The sequence below is a fragment of the Stegostoma tigrinum genome, chromosome 5, assembly GCF_030684315.1.
Source record: "Stegostoma tigrinum isolate sSteTig4 chromosome 5, sSteTig4.hap1, whole genome shotgun sequence".
In the NCBI taxonomy this organism is placed as follows: Eukaryota; Metazoa; Chordata; class Chondrichthyes; order Orectolobiformes; family Stegostomatidae; genus Stegostoma; species Stegostoma tigrinum.
In genome coordinates this window covers 26,807,821-26,835,328 of record NC_081358.1, presented here as the reverse complement: position 1 = coordinate 26,835,328, position 27,508 = coordinate 26,807,821, and the positions used below count along the sequence as shown (strand labels likewise).

The 27,508-nt window shown below is 40.4% G+C and overlaps 1 protein-coding gene across 1 annotated transcript in view; it reads left to right on the top strand.

Moving 5' to 3' along the window:
* The window catches only part of LOC125451681 (retinol dehydrogenase 10-like), a 66,533-nt gene that overhangs the window by 21,909 nt on the left and 17,116 nt on the right, over nt 1-27,508 (top strand). The window contains exon 2 of the mRNA XM_048529151.2: nt 26,313-26,411. Within this exon, the coding sequence (XP_048385108.1) occupies nt 26,313-26,411 (99 nt within the window). The remainder of the gene's footprint in view (nt 1-26,312; nt 26,412-27,508) is intronic.

Below are 27,508 nucleotides of genomic sequence, written 5' to 3'. Positions count from 1 at the left end.
ATTATATCAAATGCCTTTTTGATGGTACATGTGATTCATATTTCAGGCATGGTCATAGATTTGCTTTGAAGTGTTAGAGAGAACCAAAGTCAATGAAACCAGATTTCCCTTTCAAGCCATGCTGGCTTTCCTTAATTAATCTACACTTCCCCAATTGACCTGTGTCCAAACTACTGTTGATAGAATTTCCTCACCATCTGAAGTTAAATTAATTGCCCTGTAATGCCTAGGCTTAAACTTGCAACTTTTCTTGGACAAGGGTGTAACATGCAATTCTCCAGTCCTCTGGGACCAGCACTAGACCAAAAGAAGATTGGAAATAAATGGCTGCTTATTCTCTGCAGTACAAAAAAAAATCAGTTTAAACCTGAATCAGTTTCTTCGCTGCAGTATTTAGTGTCATCTAAATCTTTTGATTGATAAATTTAGATATTTTAAATGCATTATTCACTTAGACCAATGAAAGCTTCCAAAGAAGGATAATTGAACAGCAAGGACTTAACCAGCTGAAGATGGATCATGTTGACATCTGAATCGGGAAGAGCTTCTACAGATAAAGTGTGTGGTTGTGTTAACTGCCAATGGTTTTCACCAAATACCTGTCATTTAATGGCTTATAATAAATAACTCTTGTTTAGTACTGAAATCTGATGTCTCTTAAACTTGATCTGGAAGTCAGATAAATTGGAGTATTGTGTCCTCCTTAAATGTAAGCATTTGGTGCTCTTCTCTAAACAGGGTTCAGTTACAGCATCAGAGATAATGGGAACTGCAGATGCTGGAGAATCCAAGATAATAAAAGTTCCCATTATCTCTGATACTATTTTAACCTCACTGCGAAGCAGCTCTGATGAAGGGTCTAGGCCCGAAACGTCAGCTTTTGTGCTCCTGAGATGCTGCTTGGCCTGCTGTGTTCATCCAGCCTCATTTTATTATCTTCAGTTACAGCATGTTGGTCGAGTGGGTCATGTTAGCATCATATCTATCTTTTGAGCTCTGAGATTTGTTCATCTTTGTCTTTTGCCTTTTGTGGGAACATTACTTCGTGCTTGAACTATCTCTCTTTTTTAAATGTAACTTGTTCAGTTACTATTTCTCCTGCCAACATGTGAATCTTAACTGGATGAATTTCTCCTCGTGTCAATTATTATTACTGTAGCTTTTTTTAACCACTTGAACAAATAGATAATTCCTGTTTTAATCAAAAGGCTATAGGAATAGGAAAGCAGGGAGTTCACTGGGTTTTCAAAAACCTGATTTATCTGGTTATTCTGAGTATCATTTAAGGAACTGTACCTGCTTCACTTTTTTTTGGATGCTCAGAGGATGTGATCTGCATTTTTAAAAATGCAAGTTCATTCTTCTGCTATTTGCTTTCACCTAATTTAAATATAGGAGAAATGTTCCCATTGCAATGTAGATTTGTTGGCACAGCTTTTGCAAGAGATAATGTTGGAGATATGTCCTTTATTGATGTCTTCTGCATTTTGTAAATCTACAGCTTTTTTGCAATGGAGGTCATACTAAATTTAAAAAAAAAACTGTGCTGTAGAAAATCTAGCTGCAGTTACCAGTCTCTGCTGTCATTTGTTCATTACGCTCCAGGAATTGTTTCAAATATGTGATTTATGGTTTTTATCCCCAGTGGCAACTTTAGTAACTTAGATAACTTCCATGAAGATCGTTTAAAATGGTGTGAGTGGAGTATCGACAGGCTGAATAAGTCTCTGTAGGTGATCAATAGTGTTGGTGTGAATAGTGTCAACAATTAAATATTGAGTTCGGTGATGACTGATTAATCTGACTTAATTGAGGCAGAGAATTACAAGGAGGTTAAAAAATAAGGTGATGCTGGAGATGAGCCACATGACTAGAATAATATGATGGGTATAAAAGTCATAGGTCGAGGGTCTAACCAAAGTAACAATCTAGAATTTTTCAGACTCTATAAAGTACAGAGATCATAAACTTGTTGTCAAGGTGATCGTATCAAAACAGGACAGTAAGGAAGATTTTTACAAAAACGGGACAGTGTAGCACAGCATGAACCCAAGATCATCATTGAAGCTGAGTTTATGGGAACATAAACTTGTCTATTGGTTTCTGCTAGGCAACAAATGTAGAATCGCCGATCTCTAAGTTTGCCTTGGAGAATGCTTACCTGAAGATTTGGAAGCTGAATGTCCTTGACCACTCGGGTGTTGCCTGACTGGAAGGGAACATTCCTGTCAGGCAATTTGTTGCATGCTATCCGTTCATCCATTGTCGTAACATCTGCATGGCCTCACCATTAGCTTAGGGCACCCTGCAGCATACAAGGTAGACAACATTGGCCAAGTCACATGAGTTTGTTCCATGTGCTTGGTGGGTGGTGGTCTCATGTGAGATGGTAGTATCCGTTTCAATGATCTGGCATGTCTTGCAGATTTTGCCGTGACAGTGTTGTGGTTGATGTTGTCCTGGCATAGTTTCTCCACTCTAGGTATGTACTGAACGACGAAGGGTACTCTATTGGTCGTGACGAACATCTTGCTAAGATTGCCCCTATACCTCCACTTCTTGCACTGAAACAACCGCCAAACCTGAAACAGGACTGTCATTCACATCAAACTGCCCATCCTTCAGAACAATGACCACAGCACCACACAGTCCTACCATGGCAACCTCGGCAAGACCATGCCAGATCATTGAAATTGATGCCATCATCTCACATAGGAACACCGCCCACCATGTACATTTCCAGCATTTTTTGTTTTAGTCTATTTTTGAGCATACCCTTTGAATCTAATACTATTTGACTCTAAAGCAAGAGCAGTGTGTCCATTTTTTAGGTTTTTTATGTACCAATATTAGTCAGTTAATTTTAAAGCCAATTTTCAAAATTTAGCAACAATGTATGGTCCTGTGCAAGTAGCTTAAAGAAGTTAAACTAAAACAGTAAGACCGAAAACTGCCAGATGTTGACCTGATACTGAACATTAGATTCTTGTTAGTAAATTGCCTGAATGCATTTGCTTTTTCTTTAATGAAGGACTTATTCAACATATTTATTTGAAATTTGAAATTTTATCTTGAGTGAGTAGACACTTAAAGTCTTTCATTTGACTATGTCTAAATATGCCGCCTACATTTATGGAATCAACTTGAAGAAACCTGAATCTGGGATAAGTGTGGAGCTGGATGAACACAGCAGGCCAAGCAGCATCAGAGGAGCAGGAAAGCTTGACATTTCGGGTCGGGGCCCTCCTTCAGAATTTGGAATCTGGAGTTGGTTTTGAGTTTTTTGCGCTTTTTAAAAAATAAAATTAATAAAACCCATCTCATCCCCTTTAATTCATTTCACTGTCCTTCAAAACTGAGAGCCAAAATTGAAATTGTTGTGAAATATTAACATCATGATTGAGCTGGAGAATGATTAACTGATTACTTCCTACTACTTCATAGGATGTTTGGTAGAATTGGTGACATTTTTAATGGTAAAGCAATTTCAGGAATTTCTGAAGTATCGAGCTTTGGGCATGTAAACTGCACTGCCCCAGGCTAAACATCCAGTTCATCATTAACTTCTTTACTCTTTCTGGTCTCTTGCTGCTTTGCTTGGAAAATAAGTACATTAAAAGAGTGGTTAACATGAGAGGAATACAGATTGCAAAGAACTTTTCAGGGCCACCAATAGCAGTGAAGCTAGTGAAAAAGGGTGAGTGACTTAAGTGTTCTTTGGTGATTTTTAAGCTTCTGTATTCTAATCATTACTTTCACTCTCTCCCTTTTTGAGGCTGTTTTGTCACCCATGCTGTTGAGCTCATCTTGCCTGTACAGGCCAGTGACCATGCTTTTCATTGACATAAATTTAGTCATTGGTTAAATGCTGTTCATCTGTCAGCTAAATGAATGAATGGATTTGTAAAAGATGGGTTATACGAGATAAACGTCATGTTTATTTTTTCTTTTGCAAAGGTGAATGAAGTAGTGGACAAGAGTGTCAGATTGATTCTAGAAGTTCACGTAAACAATATCCACAAAGGCCTAAAAGAAACTATTGGCATGAGTTGAAGACACATTGTTTAGTCTTTTGAAGACCTAATGCCATAGAGGTAATGTCATTGAATCAGACATCTAGAAGTTCATGCTCTAGAGATGTGGGTTCAAATCCCACAGTAGCAGCTAGTGAAATTTAAATTCAATAAATAAATCTTAATTGAAAGCTAATCTCAGTAATATAAACTGTTAAACTAGAATGATTGTAAAACTCATCTGGTTCACAGTTTCCCTTTTTTCTTTATAGGGAGAGAAATTGCCAGCCTTGTGCAGGTTAGCCTACATGTGACTCCAGACCAACAGTATACAGTTGCCTTTTAACAACTTTCTGCAATGGTCTGGTTCAAGGGAATGTAGAAATTAGTATTGAATGCTGCCTTGCTAGTGACATCCGTACATCATGAAAGAATAAAGGAAAAGTATTGACAGTTGAGGAGAAAATTGACTGAGTGACAGGCACTGTGTAAAGTTAATAGAAAGTTGTGATAGCAATACACTTTGCCCTTGTTTCAACAAAATATACCTGAGAGTATTGGATTGCACAAAATTTAGTGCACAGGGTATGGCCCAAGAAAGAACTAAATAGTCTGACAAAAATCCAGATCCTGGAATTTTTTAAATGATCTATTAATAATAGGTGTGGTGAATTAACATTTTTTTAAGAAAGTTGTGCATTGTCTCAGTTGGTCAAAATGTGAGCAGGACTTTCATTGTAGGATGTTGAATGTAAATTAGCCTGTAGTCATCTTGGTTTTTTCAACTTTTGTATTTAGTTTATCAAATCAATGGGGATCTACTCCAGCAAGAGCTCTGTGAGTGTAATTTTGATGCAGGATGGCAGAACTACATACTCAACTATGTTGACTACTCACTTATTGCTAAATGTGACTAGTTTCCCAGAAGGATCTGTGTCTGGGTCTCCACTATGCAGCAAATTTACTAACTAAAATGATTGATAAATCTATAAATTTCTATTCCATCAATTACCCAAATATGGGCATATAATCAGTATACTTCTGTGAATAGAAATATAAAATTACTTACATCGTGATTAAATTTTAAATGGACAAAAACATAGCTGGGACCAATTGATTCAACATATTCTCACTTTTTTTTTCCATTATTCAAGAAGGGTGGTAGGGATAAAGCAAAAACTACAGACTAGTGTGTCTGACGACAGTGATAGAGAAACTATTACAAAGCATTGAGGGATAGAAAGAAATCTCCACTGGGAATGGAAGGATAGTCAGGATGACTTTGTAGGGGGGAGATCATGGCCAATAAATTTGTTTTGAATTTTTTCAAGGATATGATTGGGTGTGTAGATGAGGGTAGTGCAGTCTACATTGCTTTCTGTAAAGTTTTGGGCAAGGTCTCTCATAGCAGACTAGTTAAGTAGCTAACAGCCCATGGCATCCAAGAAAGTTTGGCAAATTGGATCCAAAAATGGCTGAATGGCAGGACCCAGCGGGAGATGCTTGAGAATTTTTTGTGACTGAAAGCTGATAACCTTGTAGCGTGCCACAGGACAAGTGCTGGACCCTTTGCTGTTGTGTACACTTTAATGTCATTTAGATATGAATGTAGAATGTCAGTAAACTTGCAGATGTGAAGAATTGATGATGTGATAAGTAACAAGGAAGAAAGCCTGAGATAATAAAGCAACATAGGTGGGCTGGTCAGGTTGACTGCTTAGTGGTAAGCTGTATTTAAGTGGGAACGTTCACTGATTGCACAATGCTCAGTCCCATTCATGATTCGTTGGATACTGAAGCACTCCATGTTCAAATGCAACAAGATCTGGACAGTATTTGGGCTTGAAGTGACGGGGGGAGGCAGTGGTCTAGTGGTATTATCACTGGACTGTTAATCCAGAGACCCAGGTAATGTTCTGGGGACCTGGGTCCAAATCCCACCATGGCAGATGGTGGAATTTGAATTCAATAAATATCTGGAATTAACAGTCTAATGAGGATAATAGATCCATTGTCAATTGTCAGGAAAAGCCCATCTGGTTCACTAATGTCCTTTTAGGGAAGAAAACTGCCATCCTTACCTCATCTGGTCTACATGTGACTCCAGACCCACAGCAATGCAGTTGACTCTGAACTGCCGTCTGGGCAATAAGGGATGGGCAATAAATGTAGCCTAGCCAGCAACACCTTCATCCCCATCAATGAATAAAGGAAAAAAGTGCCAAATAACATTCATGCCAGGATATGACCATCTTCAATAACCTAACCACAGCCTGGACATTCAAGGGCATTTATTTATTCCTCCACTAGCAACATCCTGGTGGTTACCATTGACCAGAAACTCAACTGGACTAGCCATGTAAATACAATGAGAGTCAAGCTGGTCAGAGGCCAGGAATACTATGATGAGTAACTCACCACCTGGCTCTGAAAATCTGTTCATGAGGCATAAGTCAAGTGTGTGATGGAACACTTCCCCACTTGCCTAAATTAGTGCAATTCCAACAACATTCAAGAAGCTTGACCCCATCCAGCACAAAGCAGCCCACCTGATTGGCATCACACCCACAAATGCCACTCATTTCATCTACAAGATGCACAGCAGAAACTCACCAAGGCCTCTTAGTACCTTGCAAATTCTCAGTCATCTAGAAGGATAAGGGCAGCAAATACGTGGGAAGGCCACCACCTGAAAGTTCCCCACCAAGTCATTCATCATGCTGACTTGGCAACATACTGCCATTCCTTCTTTCATTTTTTAAAAAAATTTTGATTGCATTTCCAGAGTTCCTATCCTAACAGTGTTGAGTCTAGCAGTTGCACATGGATGCGTTAGTTCAAGACTGCAGTTTACCATTACCTTTTCAAGGGCAACTGGGGATGGGCAATAAGTGATGGTTCAGCCTGTAATGTCGAAGTTGTATTCTTGAACTTGCTATTGGCAAAGCCACTGAAGAAAATAAGTGAGAGTTGTTGCATTTTGAAAAGTCATGGAGTTTCATGGTGAATGGTAGTGGAACAGAGGGACCTTGGAGTTCAGGTGTACAGTTGTCTGAAAGTGGAGTCACAGGTAGACAGGGTGGTGAAGAAGGCTTTTGGCACACTGGCCTTTATCAGTCATGGGGTATTGAGTATAGACGTTGGGAAGTTGAGTGGTTGTACATGACGTTGGTGAGGTCACACTTTCAATATTGTGTTTAGCTTTGGTCACCTTCCCATAGGAAGTATGTAAATAAACTGGAAAGATTGCAGCAGAAATTTACAAGGATTTTGCCAGGACTTAAGGGACTAAATTACAGGGAGAGGTTTGTCAAGCTAGGACTTTTTTCTTTAGAGTGTAGGAGACTGAGGAGAGAATCTTTATATAATTGTATGAGGTCATGAGAGGCATGGATAGACTGAATGCTGTCTAGCCTCTTTTATTTTCCCGAATCCTGAGGAAAAAGACTGAGGGCATCAGTTTAAGGTAAGAGGGGAAAATAATACATGGGAACCTGAAGGGCAACATTTTTACACAGACGGCGTTACACGTGGAATGTATGCTACCAGCAGAAACCAGGACAAATTGATAAGGTTCCCCACAGCAGGCTCATTCACAAAGTCAGGAGGCATAGGATACAAGGTGATTTGGCTGTCTGGATTCAGAATTGGTTGGCTGATGGGAGGCAGAGAGTGGTTGTAGATGGTAAGTATTCTGCCTGAATTGAGGGGAATGTAGTTTAGGTTATTTTTATTTTTGGATTAGGGTTATTCCACGGCACAACATTGTTCTATGTTCTAAGTGGTTGAGGTGGTTACATTCACAAAATTTAAAAGGCATTTGGACAAATACCTGGAGAAGGATTTGGGCCAAGTTCAGGGAAATGGGCTAGCATGGATGGACATTTCCGTTGATACGGACCAGTTTGGCCCAAACAGCCTGTCTCTGTGCTGTAGGACTCAGTCTATGACTGTAGGATGTAACTGCGTTGTCAGAACAGGAAAGATCATATCTATAATTTTACTGTAAAATTGGAACTTTGATACTTTGCACAAAGGATGTTCTCAAATTAAGAGGAAGTGGGAACGATAGCATTGCCTTTGTTACTTACCACCCTATCTGAAAGAAGTGTTAAGATCAACCACTAAAGGATTGAAAACACAATCTTTTTTTTTTATGATAATAAAATGTGAGGCTGGATGAACACAGCAGGCCAAGCAGCATCTCAGGAGCACAAAAGCTGACGTTTCGGGCCTAGACCCTTCATCAGAGAGGGGGATGGGGGGAGGGAACTGGAATAAATAGGGAGAGAGGGAGAGTTCCCTCCCCCCATCCCCCTCTCTGATGAAGGGTCTAGGCCCGAAACGTCAGCTTTTGTGCTCCTGAGATGCTGCTTGGCCTGCTGTGTTCATCCAGCCTCACATTTTATTATCTTGGAATCTCCAGCATCTGCAGTTCCCATTATCTCTTTTTTTTTTATTTTGTTTTATTCTTTTTTTTTTGTTGTTCAAAAGTGGGGAGCGGGGGGTGGAAGGAAAAAGCTGCTAAACCTTTGCATACTTACAATGTCATTCTGATGATGTCATTGGCTAGTAATCCACATTACCAGGCTAGAGATAGCAGGAACTGCAGATGCTGTAGAATCTGAAATAACAAGGTGTAGAGCTGGATGAACACAGCAGGCCGAGCAGGAGTAGACTTTTCTAGCAGAAAACTGGCATTTCTAGTTGGGGGTGTTGAGTATAGAAGTTGGAAAGTTTTAAGTGGTTGTACGTGACATTGGTGAGGTCACACTATCAATATTGTGTCTAGTTTCGGTCACCTTACTATAGGAAGTATGTAAATTAAACTGGAAAGAATGCAGGGTCTAGGCCTGAAACATCAGCCGTCCTGCTCCTCTGGTGCTGCTTGGCCTGCTGTGTTCGTCCAGCTCTACACCTTGTTATCTCTCGTTATCAGGCTACTGTTTTGGGAGCACAGATTTAAATGACAGATGAAATTTGAATTTAATAAATATCTTTTGAAGAAAAAGCTAACCTAATGGTGATCACATAACCATTGCTGTTTGTAATTCTGGGAAAACAATTTGGTTCACTAATGCCCTTTTAGGAGGGAAATTCTGCCATTCTTACCTGTGAGTCCAAACTTAAGTGCCCTGTGGGCGATTAGTGATGGGCAATAAATGCCAGTAGAAATGCTCATGCTCTAATGGTTTTTTAAAAAATTGAGGAAAGCAATACTTTTGTTCTGAAAACTGGCAGTTCCTAAGAATTATGTATGAAAATCACTATCTTTGAGGGAGAAGATATTTTAAATATCAAAATAAAACAAGAACTGCAGATGAAATAAAAATAGAAATTGCTGGCCAAACTCTGCACAGATGCTGCCAGACCTGCTGAATAAAGCAGAATTCACATTTCGAGCCCAGTAACCCTTCAGAGCTGATTCTGCCAACTCTGCTGCAGCCCTTTTTTTGTTTAAAATATCAGACTCTGGCAAATTTTAGATGTCAGTAAAGCTGCAATCATCCCTTGGGATCGAGAATGCAGTGGAAGTAAGTCAATGTTGGCTTGTGGTGACTGAATAGCTGAATCTGCACCCCTTGCTGTGTGGGATGCTAAGGTAAGGGTGTGATCCTTCTGTTGTATGTGCTTGGCCTCTATCTGGGCCTGTCAGAGACAACCTAAAATGATTGGCACTTTTATGCATGCTTCTTTTCCAACTTGGGCAGTCTTGGTCTAGATACTTTTGATAAGACAGTGGGGCTGTTACATTTTTTTTTTTGCTAGGGTTTGGAGGATGTCCATGAGGCATTTCTTCTGCTCTCCTGATAATTGTTTGCTATGATCAAGCTATTTGAGAGCTTGTTTTGGAAGTCTTTGTCCATAAGCCTGATACATGACCTGCCCATTGTAACTGAATGTGAGTAGTGTCTTGAAACTTGCCAGAGAGGGGCACTGATATTGGAGTGCCTAATCTGCCAGAGATTTGAGGTTTTATGCTGTTCATAATCAAAGTCTCCCAATGCATCTACAGTGCTAGTAGCCCTACTGCTGCGTAGACTGACCCTAGTGTTTGGCTTGAGGCCTCTGGCATCTGACCTCTTTCCTCAAACAGTGAAGACTTTACTGGCAAACTGTAGGTGTTATTAAATTTCAATAGTCTGAAACTTGACAAGTAAATTTTGGATGCTTTCTATTCTGTTACCCATTTTGTGCATGTTAATAAAAACTAGGGGGCATATTTTTAAGGTGAGAGGAGAAAGATTTTAAAAAAGGCACCTGAGGGGCAACGTTTTCCAGTGTTTTGTATATGGAATAAACTGCCAGAGGATGATTAAAGCAGATAGTCACAACACTTAAAAAGACATTTGGACGGGTACCTGAATAAGAAAAGGTTTAGAGGGATTCAGGCCAAACACTGGCAAGTAGGACTAGTTTAGTTTGGGAAACTTGGTCGGTATGGATGAGTTGGACTGAAGAGTTTGGTCATGCTTAAAAATATGCCCCCTAGTTTTATCTCTTTCCCCCCCCCCCCCCCCCCTGCTGTAAGGAAAAGACATTTGCCATCCACCTCAACTATGCCCCTCATGATTTTATAAACTAATATAAGGTCACCTCTAGACCTGCTACATTCCAGTGAAGAAAGATCCAGCCTCTCCTTAACTCAAACCCTCAAGTCCTGGCAACATCCTGATAAATCTCTTGAGCCCTGTCCAATTTGATAATATCCTTTCCATAGTAGGGTGATGAGGACTGTGCATAGGACACCAAAGCTGGCCTCACCAATGTCCTGTACAAACAACATGACACCCCAACTCCTATACCCAGTGGTCTGAGCAATGAAGGCAAGCCTGCTAAACACCTTCTCCACTACCCTGTCCATCTGTGACAAACTTCCAAAGAACTATTTACCTAAAATCTCTAAGTCTCTCTGTTCAACAAAACTACCCAGGGCCCTCCTATATAACTATATAAATCCTGCCCTTGTTTGTTTTACCAAAATGCAATACCTGCATTTATCCAAATTAAACTCCATCTGTCACCCCTCGGCCCATTGGCCCAATTGATCAAGATTCCTTTATAATCTTGGCTAACCACCTTCACTGTCAGCTATACCACCAATTTTGGTGTTATCCACAAACTTACTAACCATGCCCCTTATTGTCATCCAAATCATTTATGCAAATAACAAACAATAGTGGACCCAGTACTAATACCTGTGGAACACTTATTGGTCACAAGCCTCCAGTCTGAAAAACAACCCTCCTCCACTCCACCTCCATCACCACTTTCCCCTACCATCAAGCCAGTTTGTATTCAATTGACATGTGATCTAACTTTTACTAATCATTCTACTATGTGGAACCTTGTCAAAGGCTTTATTAAAATCCATGCAGACAGTGTCTACCACTCTGTCTTCATCCATCTTTTTGATTACATCCTCCAAACTCAATCAAATTTGAGACACTGTTTCCCCACACAAAGCCATGGTGGCTATTCCTAATCAGCCCTTGCCTTTCCAAATGCATGTAAATCACCTCAATGTACCCTAGGGATTCTATGAAAATGCACATGTGACAGGTACATAAGTATAAATTGGTGCGTGTTGCTGGTCTGCCAGTATGCTACTATGTTGCTTATCGATTGAACCTCAAACTCATCCGATGGAAGTGTATTCTGACTACCTCTGGCAAATGGACTCCTTTTGCTTTTACAGAAATGCAAGCAATTTGAACTAATAGACTTGTTTCTGATAAATGCTAATATGACTGACTTCTGAGAGTACCAGAAAAAGGATTGACGCTAATGAATTCCAGGTGGCTTTTTGAAAGTGACGTCTGTTTAAACATTGTTTCAGCTGCCTGTTCCACTAATGTGGAATGACACTACAGCTGTGATCAGCTTGCTTTTTTAAAAAAAATTGATCCCTATCCTTCCTGGTAAAGAGATAACAGGAAAATTAAGTACAAGAGGGGCAAGCAAGCAAAATAAGTCTTCTCACTCTTTTTTGTGAATTAATCTGCACTAAGCAGAAACTAAGGGGTGCTTTGTGTGAAACAACAGCTGAAAGTCTCTGAACTAGGATCAAGAGCCTTGTTTGCTTTAACACATTTGGTGTATTAGAGGGCCCAAGGCCACATTCATCCAATAAATTGCTTTCAGTTTGTACATTCCTGCTAGTTATTCACATCTTCCATTCTATTAGTGCAGTGATCCTTTCAAAAGCGATTTACACAGTAAATAGAAATTTGAGCACTGCATTTTTGTTTTATAACTCCATTTTTAAGGTAGGGCCAAGAAAATAGATTAAAACAAAGTAGAAAAGTGCAGGACTATCAATTGTAACAAAAAAAACTACAGATACTGAATCAAATGAAAAACAGAAATTGAAGGAAAAACTCAGCAAATCTAGTGGCAACTGAGAAACAAAGCAGAATTAATGTTTTGGGCCCAGTCACCCTTCAGAACTATGTATCAATACATCTTTAAGTTAATTTGGGCATCCAGTGTGCATCAAACACTTGTATATCAAGTATTTTATCACAAGAAGACTGTTATTCCCTGGGTCTCTGGATTGTTCAGGGGACTTGGGGTGAACTCCTGCCACAGCAGATGGTGGAATTTGAATTTGATGAAGGTCTGGAATTAAGGGTCTAATGATAACCACAAAGCCATTGTCAATTATTGGAAAATCCATCTGGTTCATTAATGCCCATTAGGGGGGAAAAAAACTGCTGCCCTTGCCTGGTCAGGCTTTCTTATAACTCCAGACCCACAGCAATGTGGGTGACTTTGACTGACTGTCCACTGGTCAGTTCGGGCTAGGCAATAAATGCTGGCCTATCTAGCAATATCCACATCCTGAATGAATAAAGCACATCCATAAATGCAAAGTTTCTCCAGCACTTTTTTGTTTTTATTTCCGATTTGCAGCATCTTTAAATCACCACCACATCTCTTCCACTTGTGTTCTCCCTGAAATTCTGCTCCTCTCTCTGACATTTTTTAATCTTTCTTCTTTTGCCATCATTCCTTTTTTTGTTTATGCTCATCGTGGTTGATAAGATATTTACCGAAACTCTTCCACAGCCACTTCTCATTCCTTAGTGACTGCGTCCATCTCAGACTTTTCCCCATATGGATTCCAAGTGAATTTCATCCTTGTTTTGAATCTACCCAGGATCGTACCTGTCGGACAACACTCCTCCGACAGCTGTTCTCTCCACATCCTGAGATCCACACTCTGTGCCATGCACTGCTCTCTCTTGTTTCTCTCTGTCTCCCCTCTCTCCTCCTTTCTGTCTATTCTTTTCTGTCCTGACCCCCAGTTCCATTTCTTCTTTCTTCAACTCCTTCAACATTCTAGCATGAAACTGTTTCTCCTGGTCAGGCAACAACAAATGTAAGCTGTGGCAACTCGGATACCCACACTCCTCTGGAATCTTCCTTCCACCTAACCCCCATCCTTGCGGACTCCATCTTTGTTTCTTTTCAGTATTTACTATCCCTTTTGGCATTCTGTACTGTGAGAAAGATTGCATTATGCAGAGTAGATGAGGCTTAGGCTCCGGAGGGCTAGGGAATAAGGAATGATTTTTCTCTGATAGTGACTGGGATACCAAGCATGCTTTGCCATGTAGAGATTTAGAACTGGGGGCAGGTATGTGGTTTCAGCATAAGGGGTTGTCCATTTCAGACTGAAATGGGGAAGAATTTATCATCTAAGGATGGTGATTATTTAGAAACTCTGCCTCTGACAGCTGAGGAGGCTGGCTTTGAATATATTTCAGGAAATGAAATTGGGGACTTTTCTCCCAATAGTTCCAAATCTTATTAATATGCTCCCCCCAATATCTCATTAAATGGTGAAGCAGGCTCAAAAGGTTTATGGCTCCTCTGATTCTAATAGTTATTATTATGCAAGAGAACAAGTTTGTAATGCGAATACTAGATATTTTCCGGGAAGATATTCTGCAGAGAACAATATTGAAATGTGTTTTGGTACTGCATGATAAATCTCTTGAAGCTGTGTAAGATTTGTTGCTTCTTCCTGATTCCTTCCTCTGCAGTCTTAAGAGAGCACATTGCATTTAAAAAAACGAATGCAAGCCAAACCCAGACTTGTATCATGAAATGAAGGTGGACTATAATTGTGTTTATGATTTTATTTTTAGTTTGTTATTAGCTTACAAATGCGTAAGTAAAAAAGTCTGGTGATGTTTCTTTTTTTTAAAAAAAAGTTCACTTAGAAATGAAGTGCACTTTGCTGGGATCTGAGTAGTTTGAGTTTAAACAGTTCTATAATGAATGCTGGTTAATCTTGATCATGCTTTTGGTAAAACTGGATTAGTAATTTTTGCAAACTAACCTAATTCATTTTGTCAGTGTGCATTACTGTTGCTATTGTCAGAAATGTGGAAAGGGAACAATGCCCTGATTAGAGTGATACATCAGTATTTATCACTGCCTGGTTACATAAAACAAAAGTCTTCGTAATGAATCCTTCAGGCTCACTGACTTTGAGATTCATTTCAGGTTTTGACAATATATTTGACACTTGGGCAGGAATTCTATTCTAACATAATATCTCACCTTGTTTTAGTATGCTTGTACAATGACTAGTTTTCTCCCCAGACACCTTAGTAAACCTGCTCTGAATTTTTGTCTGACCAGAAAATGCGCTTGGAGCAGTTGCTATGGTACTATTACTTGTGTTTTTAATTTCTTGAGTTATGTAGCTATATTTCTGCAGCTCTTGGGTATAATAGCTAACACAATATTCGTTATGCAATATGATAACACGGCTGAACACCCAGTTGCGTCTGGGCGTGTCCCTTATCTGAAACTTTGCTTGACTGTGCCTGTATTCAAGTGGGATCACTGAATGATAGCCAGAAACCATTCTCCGCTCATATACTAACTTAATTAATTCAACATCTTCAGTCATACTCGTGGGTTTTAACACTGAATAATGGCAAACAAAATATTTGAACTGGTGTCTTGGCTGTTTTGGTAGTGGATATCCCTGATCTATTTTGTCGTCAAGCATGTGAAAGAAAAAGTTCCTATTCATTTGGTAGTCAATAGTTACCTTTTTTTATTCTATACCTGGTGGAAAAAATGCTTTGGTTTTTTTATCGCCCAAGGAGGTGTGACTTTTATTTTGACGAACCTTTGACAATTATTAGAATACAGGTGTTATAGATTGTAGTTTATAAATGTTATAACTTGCTTTTCGATTTGAGCTTACTAAATAAAAGCTATAATATTTATTTAATATACTGCATTATTTGTGAAAAACAGTTTCTAGTCAAAACTTGGTCTCCTCCATCATCTTTTGGTAGGTTATTCTAACAGTGACTTTGAAACTTTATAAACATTCTTTTTCTCAGTTGTTTTGACGTTTTACTCCAAGCACGTGCCCATTGTGGGTATGTCTTTAAAACCTAATATTCAGCTGCTAAATTTTGTTTCAAACCTAGTCAGTGCAAATATCTTTCAGCTGCAATTAACGGGTTGACATTTTTGGGAGTGTAGAGTAATAACAAATATTAAAAAAATCTTCTCTTCCCTCTAATGTTTAGATGAGGTAAATGCACAGTCTTGTGGGAAAGATGGCAATACAGAAGGTTAGAATCTGGTGGTAGGTGCAAGCTGCTTAGGTTTCTAAACAAATTGTACTGAGCCATGGCAATAGAGGCATTTACAGTTGAGCCCTTGAATTTTAATGCATCAGAGCAACTGACTTGAAGTTGACCATATGTCAACAATGGGAGGATATGAGAGGATATACCTTTTTTAAAAAAAGTGACAAAACAAAAAGATTTTTAATGGTAGTGGGTGTGGAAGCAGGTAATGTTGCAACCATGTGGTGTTTGGCTGAACAATTTGAGTTTTGTACAACCTGACTTCAGACTAAACTATTGTCAGGGAAGGTGATTGGAATCAGGAACAAAGGCATGGAATTATTGTTGGAAGCCAAAATCCATCCTTCCTCTGTTTATACTTGGAGTTTTCACTCATTCATGACTTGCCATCCAGAGCCTTCTACCAGGAAATACAAGTATGTAAAAATTGTGAAGGAGAGTGGCTATGGCTTTGAATTTCCATTTTTTTTTAAGCCTATGCCCTACCCAGCTGAGATTTGATATTTTTTTCCTTCCCATTTGCCTCTGCTTACTAGAAAACTGTAGGGATGAGACTGTTCCTGCATTTAGATTTTAATAGAATTTCACAAGTCATCTGAATACAGTGCCACCCCTCTTTGCCCAAACACCACGATTTCTCAAAGTGCCCATTAAGATACAAGGATGATTTCTCATTTCAGATTGGTTGTTTGTAACATTTTACAGTGTCAGAATTGGTGTATATGTGCGTGTACAAAGCAGTATTTATATAACTTTTTTTAGTGTAGGTACTTTTTATAGTCAAAATAGACTCCCTACAGTGTGGAAACAGGCTCTTCAGCCCAACAAGTCCATACTGACCTCTGACCATTGTACCCAGACCCATCCCCATCCTCCTGTTTCCACCCCCCTCCCCCCCCCCCCCCCCCCCCCCCCCCATAATGCTCCTACACTACACATCCCTGAACACTATGGGAAATTTAGCATGGCCAATCCACCTAGCCTGCACATCTTTGGACTATGGAAGGAAACCAGAAGAAACCCATGCAGACATGGGGAGAATGTATTATATAATGAACCCTTAATGTTTTCGTGCCTTCACAGTGGGATTTTTCAGGAGTTTTTTTTGCTCTGCAGTGTCAAATATGTTTTGGTATTTTTAAATTTGGAGCCTAACATTTCTCAAACTTTAACATGGCATTGCTGCTATATCGTGAATTCAAGCTGCACTTTGAACTAGCCCATCAGTTTACATTTTCCCAGCTAGTAGTAAAGTCAGACTTATTACCCCAACTTTCACTCCAAGCAGCTTGATTCATAGGACCATCTGCTTATTGTGTAGATTTTCCAGGCAGAGGCATCAGTCGAGCTACAGCACCTCAGCTAGGGGGTTCAGGTTGAAGCTGCTACCCAATACATGGCAGAAATAATAGCAGCCACTGTAACATTGCTTTGTAAATGCTATACAAATAAGTGCCTTAGCCCTCAGAATTCCTTTTATTCTGAAAATGGCTTCACAGGTCTGACTGCAAAGACACCAAATAATGCATCATTCATAATCAAGTGACAAACAGATCCAGTCTTCCATTTAAATTTCTTTATTTTGAAAGGAGATTAAAGAGGTTTGGTGCAGAAGTGTGCTGAAAAATGGAGGGATTGTTACTGTGATCTGTGTCTATTGAGTGGTAAATTCAACTACTGGTACTGATGCTAACTCCAGTCACAAATTGGTCAAATCATTGAGTTGTTGACCAGGATATCATCTTGCTGGGTCACCCCAAAGCCGCACGTCTCCCAAGGATAAAAATTCTACAGTCATTCAACTGAGTCAGAACCCATTTCGCCAGGTATTTTTCAGGTTTAGTTGAACAGTATGAAACAAGTCATACGATAGTGGGGTAACAAAGTGTGGAGCTGGATGAACACAGCAGGCCAAGCAGCATCTTTGGAGCACATTGGCCTGGTGTGTTCATCCAGCTCCACACTTTGTTATCTCGGATTCTCCAGAATCTGCAGTTCCCATTATCTCTGATACGATAGTGGGAATTAAGTTGGAAAATGACACCTTCCAGGCCTCCCCACTCCAAAAAGTTTAAAACCCAAAATTTTTTCAAAAAGAAACTTTATGTAAATGACTTTGTGTACCAGAAACAGTCCCATAAATAGATGCTGTTTAGTGTCTGGAGAGCTATTAAAACGATTAAGCACAACAGAGTTTGAATACTTGTGTGTAAACATCCAGTGTTGTTTTATTTCATGAAATTTCTGACTTGTCTAATTTTTGGTTCCTGTACATGCACCCACCCATCTCTTGTAATTTATTTTGCAAATTTGAATGTTAATCATTTTTCTTGGCTCTTCTTAATTCAGTTCTTGAGTATTTTCACAATGTTGCACTGTTACCAAGCTTCTGTGTAAATTTTCAGTGCTGATTTAGTATTTTATTTGCAGCATTTAATGTTAAGGGTCCAATTCAATGTAGCGCTTTATTATCGATACTAAAAATATATTTCCACTGATTTCAATACTCTTGATCTTGCTTTCAAGAGTCCCACAAACTAATAACATCACGTAGGCTAAATTTCTGAGTAACACTCATTTCTTTCAATCTACTCTCCAATTCTTTTTGTCTAACTTGTAACTGCAGATCACAAGAAAGCCCTTAGCCCTTAGTTTTCTGTCCCCACTATTCCAATTTTGATTTGAGTTTTTAATGTTCACTTTGGCAAGCTATATTTAAATTAGTAATTATTCTCAATTTTCCTCCCCTCAAATGTGAATGTTAATTAATGTTGTAACTGGGTGTAGGGAATCAATTGTGTGATATTGGATATGTTGCAAAGCTTTTTTGTCAGAAGCAGACGATGACATTTGAAAATGTCTATACCAGTTCCAGCATTTTGATTTTGTACGAGGCATGTGAGTTGACACCTTTGGGCGGGGGGGGGAAACGTGGGGAGGGATTTTTCCAGGTTTAAGAGGCTAAGTTGTATGTTGCCATATATAATAGTTTGGGTATATTCAGTGCCCTCCTGATTGTAATTGTAATATTTCCTTTTCTGTTCTGTGTGGTTGGCATTAATCTATATATTATTCTGAAGAATATCAAACATCTGCTTGTCTTAACTAATTGGAAATGCTTTTCCTCATTAGTAATCATTTATGAAAAATCTGTTCATCACTAAGGTATAGATTAAGTTAGTCACTCTTCTGTTTGGAAGGCTGCAAATAATTGAATTTCATGAAAGCAAAGAAAATCATACTAGTTTCTCATTATGACACTCATGCAAAATATTCTAAGTGGATTCAAAACTAAATATCCATTTGTCCAGCTCATAGAAGCTACACAACATGCCTACTTGCTTTGATTTTCATTTGTTTAAATCTGTGCTTTATCTTGCTTTAAACTGAGATTTAGACAAATTCCATAGCCGTTGTGGCTTAGAAAGGGGTCATTTAGTGCTTCAACATTGTCCCAGCTCCATAAAACAATTCCTTCAGTTCTATGTTGCCCCATCAAACAGCATAGCCTTGCGTGTTTATCTCCTTCAATTTCCAATTTCTTTGATCATCATTAGCCTCCATTTCTACTACTTCTTTGCAGGCAGAAAGTTTCAGGCCTTGCTCTCCACTTAGTTTGTGTATTTTTTTTTCTAAATTTCCCTCGCATCCATACTACATATCTTGCTGAAAAATGATTCCCATATCCTTGCATTGCCAACGAATGGGGAAGAAATTATCTTTGTCTATCTTATCTAAACCTGTAATTAATCTTGTGTATTGGTGTTCACCCTTCAACATCCTAAGGAGATCATATCCAGTTTCTCTAACTTCAGCTAAATCAAGGGATCGTTTGATTATATGCCTCATTAAAGAACCTGAGGAAAAACTGGAGTCACTGGGAGACTGGGGAAATCTCTCCATTGATTGGGGTCCTGTCGTGCGGAGAGGAAGATTGTGCTAGTTGGAGGTCAGTTATCGTGGCTCCAAGACATCTTTCCTTGGGAATTCCTCCAAGGTAGTGCCCTTGGCTTGACCATCTCGGGTGCATGATAAGGTCAAAAGTGGGGGTGTTTACCATTTGAGTGGAGAATGTTCAGCAAGATCTCCTTAATGAGGAGGAGGTATTAGAGGATTTAGAGGGTATAAAGGTGCATAAATCCCCAGGGACTGATGAGATGTACTCAGATTGCTGTGGAGGGGGGGGGGGGGGGAAGAAATTGCCAAGGCCCTGTTAATAGTTAGTACATCACTGGCCACAGGAGAAGTGCTGGATGATTGGAGGATAGCTAATGTGCTTCCTTTGTTCAATACAATATAATTACTAACTAGTCTTCAGAAATGATTGGAAAAAATTGAGATAATAAAATGTGAGGCTGGATGAACACAGCAGGCCAAGCAGCATCTCAGGAGCACAAAAGCTGACGTTTCGGGCCTAGACCCTTCATCAGAGAGGGGGATGGGGGGAGGGAACTGGAATAAATAGGGAGAGGGGGGGAGGCGGACCGAAGATGGAGAGTAAAGAAGATAGGTGGAGAGGGTGTAGGTGGGGAGGTAGGGAGGGGATAGGTCAGTCCAGGGAAGACGGACAGGTCAAGGAGGTGGGATGAGGTTAGTAGGTAGCTGGGGGTGCGGCTTGGGGTGGGAGGAAGGGATGGGTGAGAGGAAGAACCGGTTAGGGAGGCAGAGACAGGTTGGACTGGTTTTGGGATGCAGTGGGTAGAGGGGAAGAGCTGGGCTGGTTGTGTGGTGCAGTGGGGGGAGGGGATGAACTGGGCTGGTTGAGGGATGCAGTGGGGGAAGGGGAGATTTTGAAACTGGTGAAGTCCACATTGATACCATATGGCTGCAGGGTTCCCAGGCGGAATATGAGTTGCTGTTCCTGCAACCTTCGGGTGGCATCATTGTGGCAGTGCAGGAGGCCCATGATGGACATGTCATCAAGAGAATGGGAGGGGGAGTGGAAATGGTTTGCGACTGGGAGGTGCAGTTGTTTGTTGCGAACTGAGCGGAGGTGTTCTGCAAAGCGGTCCCCAAGCCTCCGCTTTGCAGAACACCTCCGCTCAGTTCGCAACAAACAACTGCACCTCCCAGTCGCAAACCATTTCCACTCCCCCTCCCATTCTCTTGATGACATGTCCATCATGGGCCTCCTGCACTGCCACAATGATGCCACCCGAAGGTTGCAGGAACAGCAACTCATATTCCGCCTGGGAACCCTGCAGCAATATGGTATCAATGTGGACTTCACCAGTTTCAAAATCTCCCCTTCCCCCACTGCATCCCTCAACCAGCCCAGTTCATCCCCTCCCCCCACTGCACCACACAACCAGCCCAGCTCTTCCCCTCTACCCACTGCATCCCAAAACCAGTCCAACCTGTCTCTGCCTCCCTAACCGGTTCTTCCTCTCACCCATCCCTTCCTCCCACCCCAAGCCGCACCCCCAGCTACCTACTAACCTCATCCCACCTCCTTGACCTGTCCGTCTTCCCTGGACTGACCTATCCCCTCCCTACCTCCCCACCTACACCCTCTCCACCTATCTTCTTTACTCTCCATCTTCGGTCCGCCTCCCCCCCTCTCCCTATTTATTCCAGTTCCCTCCCCCCATCCCCCTCTCTGATGAAGGGTCTAGGCCCGAAACGTCAGCTTTTGTGCTCCTGAGATGCTGCTTGGCCTGCTGTGTTCATCCAGCCTCACATTTTATTATCTTGGAATCTCCAGCATCTGCAGTTCCCATTATCTCTGGAAAAAATTGAGAGGCAGGATTAAACAATACTTAGGCAAGGATAGTCAGCATAGATTTGTTAGAGAGAGATCCTGTCTAAATCAATTAAATTGAAATGTTTGAAAAGGTACCTAAAAATTGTTGTCGTGCGGTACTTCTTTACATGGACTTCAGTAAGGCCTTTGACAAGGTTCCGTGTGGAAGGCTGCTCCAAAAAGTGAGAGCTGACGGGACCCAAGGCAAGTTGGCATACGAAATTGAAAATGGCTTTCAAAATAGTTTCAGGCTAGAGAGCTGAGTTTTATGGTGAAAGTAAATGGTTAAAAATATGGAATACGCTCTGAGGGTACTGTCTTAACATTTAATAAGCATCTGGATATGTATTTAAAATGCCAGGTATAGTAGACAATGGACCAAGTATAAATAAATGGGATTAGTATAGCTTCGCAGTTGTTGGTCTGCATAGATATGGTGGGCCAAAATGCCTATTTCTATACTGCATAACTCTTTGATTTGGACAGTATCCAGTTTTGGGGTGGTAAGTGGCAAGTAACAAGTAACATTCATGCCAGGAATGATCATTTCCAACAAACGAGAATCCAATCATTTCAGGACCACAAAAGCTGACGTTTTGGGCCTATGAAGGGTCTAGGCCTGAAACGTCAGCTTTTGTGCTCCTAAGATGCTGCTTGACCAGCTGTGTTCATCCTGCTCCATACTTTGTTATCTCAGATTCTCCAGCATCAGCAGTTCCCATTATCTCTAAGAATCTAATCATCACTCCTTGACATTCAGTAGCATTACAGTCAATGAATCTCCTACGGCCAACATCCTGAGGGTTGCTATTGACCAGAAACTCAACTGGACTGGTCATACAAATACCTGGCTACAAGAGCAGCTCAGATTAGCCATCTTGCAGTGGGTAACTCATTACCTGACTTCCCAAAGCTCTGCACCATCTACGTAGTACAAATCAATAGAGTGATGGAATACTCACTTAACTGGATGAGTGCAACACATACGACACTTGAAGATTGACACCAAGAGGGTGTGCTTTGATTAGCGCCGTTTCCACAAACGTCCACACTCTACCTCCTACCACGAATGGTCAGTAGCAGCACTAAAAGATGCATTGCACAAATTCACCGAAGCTCCTTAGACAGTGTCCTCCAAACCCACATCCACTATCATTTATAAGGGCTTGGAATGGAAAATGCATGGGAATAAGTTTCTGTCTAAGCGTCTCATCATCCTGACTTGGAAATATTGCTATTTCTTCAGTATTACTATCAAAATCCTTAATGTATTGAGTCCTCCTGTAGCAAATGGACTGCAGCAGTTCAAGAGGGCAGGTTACCACTCCCTTCTGAGGGCAACTAGTGATAGGCAATAATTGCTAGCCCAGCCAGTGGTGCTGATATTACATGAATCAATATTGGGAGGGGAGGGGGAAAACACATTCCCTCACTCTTGAAACCATTTGAGGTAAATCTCTACATCTCCAAGAGGCCTTCTGTGGTCACCATAAGCACACACGATTGTAGTGACCTACCTAAAGCTTTATAAATGTTCAACATTAGCTTCCCTACTTCTTTATGAATTTCATGATTTCTTAAGCTTTGCTAACTACTGGCAATACCTTCTATCTTCAAGGGTTCATGACTCTGAACTGCCAATTTCTTTTTGTTCTTGTGCACTCTTTAGAACTTTGACATTAAAGCAAATGTTGCCTCTCCCTTTTCTCTTCTGCCAAAAACGCATTTCTCTATTAAACTACTTCTGCCCATTTTCTCCTATTGCAGTTGGCTGGTGGTATCATCACTCTCATCCCACACAATGAGAATTGTAAGTGAACGTTGAAATTTTTTTCTGTTTTTCAATATCCAAGTCATTTATGATAAAGCATTTACAATATTAGCATGTACCATTCTCTGGTTGTCTACAAAGTGGCCATTTAAGAGTTGATTTGTCCTTTTATGGCGATTTTTATACACATTGGCATGGACTATTTTATTCTATTAGCCTCCATTCTGTCTAACATTTTCTTCTGGTTTACATGACTAACTTTTACATCATACTACTACTTTTTCCTAAAATCTAAGCACGTGACATTCCTTTAAATAGTCTGTTATTTCAAAAAGTTCAGTTTGATTATCACAATATGATCGGCCATTTATTATGATTAAGCATTCTGTACCAGTCTTAGACAACTGAGTGCTCTGTTTTGCTTTGTTCTGAATGTATATAATGCCCAATCTTTAATTTTAAGCCACATTTCTATTACTCCTTTACATCATATTCCCAAATGGTTATTTCTGCTTGTAGTTTACTGAACATATTCATTTGTGTTTTACAATACTCTCTCTGCATTTCTTGTAGCATTTAATCTGCCCCTTCTCTTGCATTATTCAACAGTATCTCCTTTTATGCATCATTCCTTTTTGTTTAAAAAAACTTCCATGTTTTGAAGCCTATCCCTGCCAACTTACCTTAAACTCATCCCAACCACTTAATAGGACCTACCTGCAAGAGCCTGTTGATGTGCAACCATCCCTGTTGAATAGAAGTGCCCTAGAACAGTTACAACATTGCAAGAATTTGAAGCCCTTTCTCCTTCACCATGCCTTAGCCATATATCATCCTCCTCATCTCCTGTCAGTTATGACTTTTAATCTAAGCAATCCAATTCCAGAAATGTTGCTGTGTAGTTTTGGTTTACTTCTAGCAACAGTACAAATTGAGTGCAACAATCAGGCTTAGATCATCTTTTTAATAATATCCTCTCCTTTTTATAGGAAGGGAAACACCATCTTCTTTCCTCTAATAAAGCTTTAACTTTCCCCTTTATAAATGAAGATGGTATTGAAAACAAAATCTCATTTGGAGATGGTAAGAACTGCAGATGCTGGAGCCCCAGATAAGTGTAGAGCTGGATGAACACAGCAGGCCAAGCAGCATCAGAGGAGCAGGAAAGCTGATGTTTTGGGTTGGGACCCTTCCTAATAAATGGAGGAGGGGAAAGGGATCTCCAAAATAGAGGGGATTGGTGGGCCTAGGGAAAGTAGGTAGGATGGTGACGGGTGAGTTGCAGGTAGACAGGTGGGGATTGGTCAGTGAGCTGGGAGGAGTGGATAGGTTGGAGAGAAGATGGACAAGTTGTGTCGAGTCAAGGACGCAGGAATGAGCGGGAGGGTTAGTCATGGGATGAGGTTGGGCACATTTTGAAATTGGTAAAGTCCATATTGAGACCATTGGGTTGTAGGCTCCCAAGGCAGAATATGAGGTGCTGCTCTTCCAGTTTCTGGGTAGTGTCACTTGTAACATTGGACGAGGCCCCGGATGGACATGTCGTCCAGGGAGTGGGAGTTGAAATGGTTCATAATGGGAAAGTGTTGTCGTCTGTCATGAACAGAGCGCAGGCGCAGTACAAAATGGTCTCCGAGCCTCCGTTTTTTCGCACTGATGTAGAGTAGGTCACGTTGGGAGCAGCAGATGCAGTAGACCATATTGACTGTTATGCTGGTGAACCTCTATCTGATGTGAAAGGTTTGTTTGGTGCTTTGGGTGGAGGTGAGGGGTGGGTGGTGTAGGGGCAGGTGTTGCACTTCCCCGTGGTTGCAGGGACAGGTGGTGGGGTAGTAGGGAGTGTGAGGGAGTCAGAGAGCAGTCCCTACAGAAGGCAGATAAGGGTGGGGAGGGAAACTTATCTTTGTTTGTGGGGTCGGATTGCAGGTGGTGGAAGTGGCCAAGAATGATACTCTGAATACGGAGGTTACTGGGGTGATATGTGAGGATAAGGGGGATTCTGTCTTTGTCTTTGTTTTTGTTGGAGATGTTGAACTTGAAAGGCTTGGGACTGTGGCATAACAGCTGAGTCATTTTGTATATAATAGCTACATTTTTGATACGAACTCCCTTTGACTGGGCTCAGTAACTCCTCTTAACAGTGACCACTGTTTTCCCTAATGAGCCATCACATCAATTGGAATAAATGGTTCATTCATTTATGTAGTGATTTGTTTGGAATTGTCTCCCTTTTCTGAGGGATGCCAGCTTTGCATCAGAAGAACGAAGACAAAACCCAAGAGTCCATATTATAAAATCGCAGTTTTTCCTTAATGCAGCTTTTATTTACATAATTAATGTCAACTTACAGCCTAGGGTGTGGGGAGGATGGAGGAAATTGCTGTATATGTTTCCTGTGCTTGGTATTTCAGTGATTCTGCAGTTTTTAGGTGAAATGAATACTCAGTAAAATTTATGATGTAGTAAATTGAAAAGGAGAAAGGAGTTTTTGCTTCATTGTTGTTCAGCAAAGGTTTTTTAATCTGTAATGCAGAGCAACAGATTAGTGTCATACAAGTTTTCTAGCTGGTGGCTTTTTGTAGTTCAGCTGTGAAACTATTTGCTACATGTTGGGCATCAAATTTGTGGAATATTCAAACATGATTTGAATAGCTCCAGAAAACTCTAACAATTATTTTCTTTTATTGTCAAAGAATAATTGTCATTTAAATTGCTGTCCTGGGGATTCTATAATTCTGTGATAGCCTTTCGAGTCCGCACAAACCATTCGAGAAATGTTCACCACCACCCCTGCAACCTCACATTCACTGCAGCTAGCCGAACTAGCCTACACCTCCCCGGACACGATGGAAAAATTTAGCATGGCCAGTCCACCTAAACTGCGCATATTGAACTGGTAGGAGGAAATGGGAGCATCCATTGGAAACCCACATGTATACAGAACATGAAAACTCTGCATGAACAGTCACCCAAGGTTAGAAGCCTCGGTCCCTAGCACTGAGACAGCAGTACCAACCACTTTGCCACCTATATTCATGGTCACATGTTCCAAGTTTTAATGGATTCTCTTGAAACACTGTCTAATTTACAAATAGTTTCTGGTTTATGGAGTAGACCTTAAAATAAAATAACTTTTGGCTTTTCCTTTTTATTAGACTGCCAAGGCGTTTCTTCCCAAGATGCTGGAAATGAACCATGGGCATATTGTGACAGTGGCAAGTTCCCTAGGGTTGTTCAGTACCGCTGGTGTAGAGGTTAGTAGCTTAAACTATCACCTTGGAGAAATGTTTGTGTTTATCCATTTAAGAAACAAGTAACACATTGAAATGTCTGAATTCCAAAGGAGCCATTCCAATAACCAAAATTATGTTGGTGTGCAATACATTTGTCTTTTCATTATCTGCAAATTTTCAAATCAAAGTATACTGTACATGTAAATTGCCATCATTGTGAACAGCTGGTCTTAAATTGCTCTACAGTCTACAACAGAAACTATAATACACACACACACACACACACACTTCAGCTTCTGAATGGGTAGCAGTGAGGAGGAGGGGAAAAAAAATTGAAGAATTTTGCATGAGCTCGTTTTCAATGTTTTCCTTTTGCATTTCAATGCTTTGTGTAGTCATGTGCTATTCAGTTATTAATTTTGGAACTTGTATTACCTACCCTTAAAAGGTTGAATCTTCCTTGGCTATCTAGTGTTCAGCATAGAAACTGTACACCTTAACTCCTGCCTGTTTCTTTCCTTCACTTGTGATTCCTACTGAATTTCTGAAAGTAGTTCGGCAAGCAATATTTATCTAATGTAAAATTTAAAACCTAATAACATTTAAATGTTGCAACCATCTCCAGTGTTTATAATTTGATTTCACTTTTTCAATTTCCCCCTCTTAGTATTGGGCCCCTTTTTTATAGCTGGTCCGTTGTTCCCTTGTTTATATATACGCTGCTCTAACCCCATTTACAATGTTGGTGCGATCTTACTCCAATTAAAGTAAATTTGCTCAGCCAAACAGAAGAATATTGACAGTGGCCTTCGAATGTGTTGACAGCAACCTCATTTACATGCATGCCCTGTCTTCATGTTTTTCTTCCTTCTCTGTCTCTTTTCCTCTCTGTCTGTCTCTCTGTCTCAAAAATATATAGCTACCTTGAGTCTCGCTACCATTTCATGACTAAAGCTATGCACTTCCTTGAATTTTTGTACCTCCTAGACAGACATCAAAGACCCTGGTCCAGTTAAGATACAAGAGGGCTTGAATAGCTACACAACCCGGAGACTAAACTATTCCCTTGTCTTTCATTAAATGCACCTTGTGCTCATGTAGTTAATTTCTGTAGTGTA